The sequence below is a fragment of the Salvia hispanica genome, chromosome 2 (assembly GCF_023119035.1).
Source record: "Salvia hispanica cultivar TCC Black 2014 chromosome 2, UniMelb_Shisp_WGS_1.0, whole genome shotgun sequence".
Taxonomy (NCBI): Eukaryota; Viridiplantae; Streptophyta; class Magnoliopsida; order Lamiales; family Lamiaceae; genus Salvia; species Salvia hispanica.
In genome coordinates, this window is record NC_062966.1 from 32801394 (window position 1) to 32811058 (window position 9665).

At 35.8% G+C, this 9665-nt stretch overlaps 1 protein-coding gene across 1 annotated transcript; it reads left to right on the forward strand.

The window, feature by feature from the left end:
* The first annotated feature begins 2895 nt into the window (after positions 1–2895).
* LOC125208300 (inactive beta-amylase 9-like) lies at positions 2896–6126 on the forward strand. The gene is made up of 3 exons (XM_048107881.1): positions 2896–3322; positions 4385–4867; positions 5205–6126. The coding sequence occupies exons 1-3, from the start codon at positions 3059–3061 to the stop codon at positions 6009–6011; spliced, it is 1554 nt and encodes a 517-aa protein (XP_047963838.1). The 5' UTR covers positions 2896–3058; the 3' UTR covers positions 6012–6126.
* The last annotated feature ends 3539 nt before the right edge of the window (positions 6127–9665 follow it).

Here is a 9665-nt window from a genome sequence, read left to right on the forward strand (position 1 = left end):
TAGTGAATGCCCTAAGCAAATTCTCTTAAACATGCATGCATGCAAAAGCACATTGATTAATCGGCCAATGAGTGGCTGACATGTGACCGGCCATAAATTTTTTCATAATTTTTTTCATTCAAAAATTAATTTAAAATTATACTATTTGATAATCAATTTATCAGTTTTTGTTTTTAAAATATATTTTAGTTGTTTTGGTAAAACTATTAATTGATTTTATTTATAAATTTTCATTTTTATAAAGTAGTATAGGTAAAACAATTATCAATATAAATAATGTTAAGTGATCAAAATTTAACTGCCTTTACCATCACAGAAATGCTATAAATGGGGACTAGTAATAACTTGGCCAACTAAATATTTAATATATAAAAATTATTCTGTGTACTGTGATACTGTGATGCCACATTGCCCTTAGTTATGTGGAATAATTATATTTTGGGTAAGTAGCCAAAAAGATTGTGATGTAAAATTTTGGTTTATCATAATTTTGAAAAATGAATAAACTGTATTATATATTTTTTATTATCTCATGTATGTCTCTGAATTTATCAATGTAATCCATACACATCTAAAAATTAAAGACAATTGACTAAACGTATGAATGACATTATTTAAAGAGTAAAGTAAAATCTTGGTCCTAAACATATGGCTGATTTACGATTTTGGTTCAAAACATTCACTTTTTAAAAATTGGATCCAAAACATACGAAAATGCTATTGTTTAGGTCCTTTTTTTACGGTTCCATCAATTCCTGACGGTGAACTGTCAATTAGCGAAAATTTGACTCGATTAGCCGATTTTCATTACTGTAGCTAATTTTGATTTTAAAAAAAATATATTTGGGATTACATGTAAATTTTAAATAAAATAAATGGACAACAAATTACAAGACAAAGTAGTCCTTCATATTCATTATCTACTTCCAATTGGTCGTGAACATTTAACCACACGCAGTGCAAACTTATAGCAAAAAAATTTTCTAGTGGTTGTTGGTTTGATATATTATACATAATTGTGACAAGTTAACAATTATATGATTACTTCTTTGTCGTCGGTGAGACAATAATCATGTCAATAAACTAACATTAAATTGAGGCAATAAATGGACAATAAATTACGAGACAAAGTAGTCATTTATATTCATTTTCTACTTCGAATTGTTCATGAACATTTAACCACACCAAGTGCCGAATTACATTCAATTTTTTTTTGTTATAGGCACTATATCAACCCTAACACCATCAAATCCCAAACCAGCAAAACCAAGTATTCAATGTTGTCTTCAACTTCTAGAATCGGAGAAGAATGGACTTCCGCGTGAGAACCAGGGTTAGAAGAACCCAGAAACCCCGACGTCGCCAACTGGAAGAATTGTTCTTTTCAGAACTACCAGTAGCCGACGGACCTTCTTCGGCTTCATTTTCAGGCGGATGTGTGGACTCCCTCTTCCTCGCATATGCGGCTTTCACGTCGACGAGACCGTCGCTGGAACAGGAGTTTGGGTACGGCGACTTTCAGCTCATAGCAACCAACGCAATAATTGGTAGGAATCGGAACTAGGGTTTCTTAGGATAATGACAAGAGATAAGAGAGAGTTTGACGTTTCGTTTTTTTTCTCAAATGAAAATTTAAGAGATAATTTAAGTGAATCTAGAAGATTTGTTATTCAAATTCAAATATTAAAAATTGTGTTGTTTAGCAAAATTACTATTACTATTATTAACCAACTAACAACCTTAGATTAAGTCTAATCGGGTCAAATTTGGACTAATTGACGGTTGACTGTAAAAATGACGGAAATCGTAAAAATAGCTTTTTCGTATGTTTTGAATTTGATTTTCAAAAAGTGAATGTTCTGGACAAAAATCGTACATCGGCCATATATTTAGTACCAAAATAATACTTAACTTTTATTTAAATAGTTGAATATTTTGTTCGCATCATATTTTTTCATTTGCTAAATTAAAGCATCCATAATTTTCCCAAATTATAAATTATGAGATAATTGATAAAAATATTTGAATTATCATATAATTTGTCATTTTTAAAAGTTAGGAAATAAACCAGAGTACTAAAATTCATTATTTTTTCGATTATTTATTTTTATCAAGATCAAGCATAAAAGATCACACTAGTACTATTAATTACTCCTATATTTTTATAAGAATAAGAATCCAACATGAACAGCTCACACTATTGTACAAAACCTTATCCACAGTTAATTGCAGCTCAGATTTTGAGGTTTGTGCAATATTTTTGTAAAGATATTAATAACAATTTCCATTATTATATTGTATTCTTCTCAATAATATTAACCTCCTCAATATTGTACTGTCACAGAATCGAACTGTGTGGGAAGTGAGTCAGCAACTAGTCATATTGCATATGGGCATTGCCACGTGTCAGGTCATATTTTACCCAATTTAAAACCACAAATGGTAATAAAAAAAAATTTAAATGTTTTTATCAGTACATGTCATCGGTCTCCACGTCTTTCTTATCCACATAAAAATATCCTGTGATCCAAATTAATTGGGATTTTATTTGTCGGAAAAGGGAAATTACAAAACTCATACACAATTGAAAATTAACAAAACTTATTTCCTCAAATCAAACCATTAGTTTTTTTCCTCTTCAAATTACGAGTTTTACTGGTGAAAAAATATCTTTTTTGGATCAAGATTATATTTAAAATAATACTAGTAGTTGTATTTAGAAAATAAAAACAAAATTACTGTTTTGATGGAAAAGATTATCAAAGAAAAATAATACTTGCACCTTAATTTTTTGATGTGGTCCACAAATTACTAGCGTTTTGTTTAATCAACCAAAATATATTCCATTAAAATTTTATAAAAAATCAACTATAATTAGTTTCCATCATTCTTCTCCATTTCATTCATTTTATTTATTTTTATCTCAAATTCTCGATTCAAAATCAAGCCCTTTTCCCCCAATAATCGCCGATTCGAGTAGAGAATTTGAGACGATTTCCACCAGAAACTAAGTCGATTTCCTCGAAGATTTAATTTTTTACCTGGATTCTATGCAAACATGGAGATTTCAGTGATTCGAAGCTCCCAGGTGAATTCGGGAAGAAGCTGTGACGCTGGGCTGTTTAGTTTTAGCAAGAATTTGGGTGCTGAAATCTGTAATTTGAAGAACAATAAATCGAAGGCATGTTGCTTCGTTCAGAATCAAAGCTTGAAATTGCAGTGGAAATCTGCTGCGGGTTTCACTCTCAGAGCCTCTGCTGCTGCTCAAACTGCAGATGCTGTCAATTCTGAGAGAACTCCAATAATTTCAAGAACCAAGCTTGTAAGTTATCTCTCGCGTGTTAAGGCCCAATTTTTTTCTTTTTTAGGGTTGAATTTGAAGTGTTGAGAAATGGTATATATTGATCTTTTGTTTATTAATGGCTGGATGAGAAATTTGGAATTAGGATTTAGGATTTTTGTTACGTTTTTGTGGTTGCTGCTAGAGTTCTCCTTGAATTATCTACTACAGGAGCCAATATAAGGTCTTAAATGTTCTAAAAATAAGCAAACGATGAATTTGTCTGCCAATAAACTCATCTAAAATCAATGTGGCTTCATCATACTTCTCTGGGGCAATATTCTTCGTTTGAGTATGTCATTTTTTTGGGTTTTGAGATCGATTAGAATGTACTCCCTCCGTCCCATGTTACTTGCACTGTTGCTTTTCGGCTCGTCACAAACTCCTTACACTATTTATAGTTTAAGTTAGAATTAATGCATTTAATTAATATGTTAGTTTAAGTTAAGAGGTCCTTTATTAAGTGGTGTCTCATTACACTTAAAATTCTAATTTTATTACACGAAAAAATCAATCGCAAATTTACGGCCTAAAATGAAAAGTGCGAGTAACAAGGGACGGAGGGAGTATAATGTTTATTGAATTTGTTCTGTTGCATCGAATTTCACCTCCAAAAGCTGAATATAAAGTCATCAACTTCAATGTGGCTTCATCCTTCTTGTGTGGGGCATTATTCTTCGTTTTAACATGTCCCTTACTCGGTTCCGTTGCATAAATTTCACTTCCAAAAGCTGAGTTTAACTGATTATAAACTCATCAAAATCAATGTGGCGCCATCATACTTGTGTGTGGCATTCTCCTTGGTATTCGATGTGCTTCCCGTCGGTATTGTGATTGATAAGAATGTGTATGCTTATATGTTCCATTCAATCGAATTTCTCCTTTAAAAGGTAAAAAATCAACGTGACTTCGTCGTACTTGATATCCATGTGCTTCCCATTTGATATCAATAGGAATGTAAATGCTGTACTCTCGAGATGATTTTCTTCTTTTAAAAATTTGTAAAGATAGATACATGACAGGCTTTTTTACCTTGGATTGCAGGTTGATGGGATCAAGTTATTTGTTGGTCTGCCTCTTGATACAGTCTCCAAATCTAATAAGATAAGCCGTGCACGAGCAATTGCTGCAGGGCTGAAGGCTTTGAAAGTATTGGGTGTGAAGGGTGTTGAGCTACCGGTTTGGTGGGGAGTAGCTGAGAAGGAAGCTATGGGGAAATATGAATGGACAAGCTATCTTGCTGTTGTGGAAATGGTCCAAAAATTGGGCCTTGAGCTTCATGTCTCTCTGTGTTTCCATGCTTCAGAAGAATGTAAGATTCGCCTCCCAGAATGGGTTTCTCGAATTGGTGAAAGTGATCCGGACATCTACTTTGCCGATAGGTCGGGACAACAGTGCAGAGATTGTCTTTCATTTGCCGTGGATGAAGTTCCTGTTTTAGATGGAAAAACTCCAGTCCAAGTGTACAGAGATTTTTGTGATAACTTCAAAGCTACCTTCTCGCCTTTGTTGGGTTCTACTATCACGGTAAGCTCTCTTGCTCAACAGTATAAGGATGCGTCGTTTGAACTTACAGCTCTGCTTTTGCTGATTAAAATTGCTTTCATTTTGATCGAGTAAGAGAGACTCTCGTATAAGACAGTCTTAGGGATTATGATTTTTTCGGACTGTCATGATCCGGATCCAAACACTATGAAACACCGATGTGCAATTGGATATGCACTTGAATCCGGATGTTTGACATGCCTGTACATCTTACTTGTCTAACCGTCTTACACAAGTTTTTGTGATGTTAGTCATTAAATTTGAACTAGCAAACACTATATTTTACTGATTTTACTTGGCCCTTTCTTATGTTCAACAGAGAGTATCGATCGGGCTCGGACCGGATGGCGAGCTTCGATATCCATCTCATCACCCGCTTGACAAAAGCAACCGCGGAGCCGGAGAATTCCAGTGTTATGACAGATACATGCTTAAAAATCTGAAGCAGCATGCTGAGACGAATGGAAGTCCTCTATGGGGTCTTGGTGGTCCCCACGACACCCCCAGCAACGACCAATCTCCACTCTCCGACGGCTTCTTTGCTGAAAACGGCGGATCTTGGGAGACACCCTACGGCGATTTCTTCCTCTCCTGGTATTCGAGTCAGCTATTATCTCATGGCGACCGTATCTTGTCCCTCGCTGCTTCGACCTTCAAAGACGCCGGCATTGCCGTGTCCGGTAAAGTTCCTCTCATCCACTCTTGGCATCGGACCCGTTCCCGCCCAGCTGAGCTCACAGCTGGGTTCTACAGCGCTGCCAACCGGGATGGTTACGATGGTGTTGCTAGAATCTTCTCTAGAAATGCCTGCAGCATGATTCTCCCCGGGATGGACCTAACCGATGAGAACCAGCCGGCTGAGATCCTGTCTAGCCCACAGTCGCTACTCAAGGAGATAACGGCTTCGTGCAGAGAGCATGGGGTGACGGTGTCTGGCCAGAACTCGTTGCCCTCGGGCCTCTCCGGGGGCTTTGATCAGATCAAGAAGACGGTACTGGACGCGAACGCACTGGTGGACACGTTCACATACCAGAGAATGGGTGCTTCCTTCTTCTCACCGGAGCACTTTTCTCCGTTCGCACAGTTCGTCCGGCTCACCAGCCGGTCTGAAGTTCAGACAACGTAGGGTTCTGTTGTAGGTTTGTTTCGCCTGCAAACTGTATATATATATATAATGTAGATAGAGATAGAGATGATGCATTGATATTATAAGAGGCAAATTTAAAACTGTTTTGCAGTGAGTGTTATTCTTTTCCCTTTTTGGCAAACATTTCGACCTCTTAGTATTATTAGAGGCCGTTTCTGTAAGTTGGAGCTCGAAGCCTCGAAGCGCGAGCTAACTATTTATCATGTGGCCCGATACTATTTACGACTCAACGAACTTGCAAACACAAGCTAGATGCACATCTTTACGATGACGATTAATATCAACGAAACCGTACTCATTGATTTAACCGGGGGTGGACGATGAATTATTTCCATAGGCTGAGAATATTCCAATGATTTCTTTCGGTATTAGGGGCTTCTGTACAATAATTTACATAAAATATCAAATATCAAATATCTATTATTATATGAAGAAAAAATTAATAAAAATTGTTAGTCGAACATGAGCTTGAGCCTTTCGAGGATTACATACGGGCCCGGCAAGTATTTTAATTCATACAAGTCACGAGGAGAAATTAGTTAAATGTGAATCTTCTAGATTGAAGACTCATGAATTTGCCTCGGACTTGTTCTTGTAAATTAACCCAATAAATAAACAAGATAAACCAAGAAATGGAACAAGAAATGGATAAAAGGATAGATGATGAATTAGTGTTATGATTTAGGTGAAGAACAAGAAAGAAATCCCAAAAGCACTTTCACATACAAACACCTAATGGCTCCACAAACTAGCAACACAAAAACTAGCAAGTATACCTTTACAATCAACCTTAGCCCGACAAATGATCGAATGCAACCCGAAGGAATTTGATAAGTCTTCAAAAGATGAAGAAGATGAGCTGATGTGAATCCGGGTATTCACAATCATAGGATGCAACTACATCGAGGGCCATGGGTTGATTGGGGTCCGAAAAGAAGGTGGAGATATGGCAAGGAGCCAAGCCGGATTCGAAGGTCTGACTCAAACCAGAATTTGTCTATCAAAATGATGTCCAAATGCTGTTCTAAGACCACCATTATCTTCATCGTCAAAAGAGCTTCACGTGAGTACCTTACACGCCTCAATCGGAGCTCGAATGAGGAAGTTATGGCCGTTTGACGAAAGTCGCGCAGAGCTGCCAAAAAATGCCCGGCCACAGAGAAAACGCCCGGGCAAGCCCCAAAACGCCCGGGCCGGGCGTTTTGCCCGAAAATGCCATTTTTAAAGATTTTAAAGACTATTTTCCCTATTACTTTTGTTTTAGTATAAATACTCTTTTGTAGGGTTTTCATTCTCAGCTTTTGAATATTTGTAAGAGACCATTTCTCCATATTTGAGAGCTCACCTTCTTCATCTTTTGAAGACTTATCAAATTCCTTCGGGTTGCATTCGATCTTTTGCCGGGCTAAGGTTGATTGTAAAGGTATGCTTGCTAGTTCTTGTGTTGCTAGTTTGTGGAGCCATTAGGTGTTTGTATGTGAAAGTGCCTTTGGGATTTCTTTCTTGTTCTTCACCTAAATCATAACACTAATCCATCCTCTATCCTTTTATCCATTTTTCTTGTTCCATTTCTTGGTTTATCTTGTTTATTTGTTGGGTTTATTTACAAGAATAAGTCCGGGGCAAATTCATGAGTCTTCAATCTAGAGGATTCACATTATGAGCTTTCAAATATGGAGAAATTGTCTCTTACAAATATTCAAAAGCTAATGACAAAAACCCTAGACATGGGTATTTATACTAGAGGTTAAAAGTGCAAAACAAAAGAGGAAAAATGAGCAAAATTCGAAAATCGCACAAAAACGCCCGGGTCGGGCGTTTTTCTTCTCCAGGCCGGGCAAATTCTATGTGGTCGGGCGTTTTGCTTGTTGGACTGCGCGACTTTTGTAAAACGACCATAACTTCCTCGTCCGGGCTCCGATTGAGGCGTGTAAGGTACTCACGCGAAGCTATTTTGACGATGAAGACAATGGTGGTCTTAGAAGAGAATTTGGACATCATCTTAATAGGAAAATTCTGATTTGAGTCAGACCTCCGCATCTGGCTTGGCTCCTTGCCATATCTCCACCTTCTTTTCGGACCCCAATCAACCCATGGCCCTCGATGTCGTTGCATCCTATGATTGTGAATACCCGGATTCACATCATTAGTCAAGAGTTCAACTTAAAAAAAGTGAGGAAAAATAATCATAAGATGATGAAAGTCTAGGGCTTCGCTATGTAACGGCCTTGTGCACGATCCATGCATCTAGCACGTTGTCCGCCTCCCTTTCAATCCACATAGGCCGTGTGAGTTGCGACTGTGTGGGATGTTCTTCCCCGAACGCATGGGCCATGCGAATCGCAATTAGGAGTATTACATGTGGCAAGTGATAAAAAAAATCAAATTATATAAATGTTTGTTTATTTTACCTTTGTTTATGTTATATTTTGGCCTCAAATACAAATAGCATGGCCCATAGATAGATTGATTAAAGAAAGGAGCCTTAGCTTCATTGCACGTGCCATAACATTATTAATGAATGTAGGTATTTGGATGAATTAGGGCCCTCGTGTGTCACTAAAAACAAATTCAATATAATTGAAAACACTTATTCTCTGTCGTAACCAAAACATGTATCATGGCCTTTGCTTCACATTAAAACATAAAATAATTGAAAAAGGCAACAACAAAACTATGGCACAACGCTAGTGTATATCATTATTAAAATAATTGAAGAGCGCAGCAACAAAACTATAGTACATGGCACAAGATAGTCGTAGCAATCATTATTATTAAGATAATTTTAAAACGCAATAACAAAACTATGTGTGGCAGAAATGGCACAATATACTCATAAAATACAGTCATAATTAAGATAATTTTAAAACGCAAACAAGAAAACTATATATGACGTGGGATACTCAAGACGAAACAAAACTAAATACTTACTACACATGTCACAACGAGGGAGTGTTATATTGATAACTCAATAATTAATTGTTAACCACAACTAAATAATAGCCATTAAATATTCAAATTAAGGGCCTACATCATTAGCTCCGGAATATCAATACGATCAAAAAAATATCAATAAGGGTATTAAGGTCAATTTACAACCACTCCGGAATATCAATACGATCAATAAAAACATCAATAAGGGTATTAAGGTCAATTTACAACAAATTAGTTGTAACTAACTTTTAAAAAATACTATCTCATAACTTTAAAATGCATATAACATTCTTGATTTAAATTATTTTTTTGCACAACATATATATCAAATTAAAGATAATTTCATGAGGATTCTAACGATATCTCACTTGCATATGTTCCGATATCAAAATTTTAAAAAAAATTGAAAATTTTCATTTTTTTCGTACAACAACAAATGTCAACATGATATACAAAATATGTCAATATAATACACGTAAAATGTCAATATGAGCTATGTGTTAATATTCTCAAAGCATTGTGTTGTCATTCTCAAGCATTGTGTTGATATTTTTGAAATATTATATTGACATTTTCATCCAAAACCCTAATTTGATAGTTTTTTTTATCTTTTTTTATTTAATTAATAAAAATAAAAATTACACATAACAAATTGTAGATCATAAATTATCGAAAATTATATAATCTTAAATTAATTAT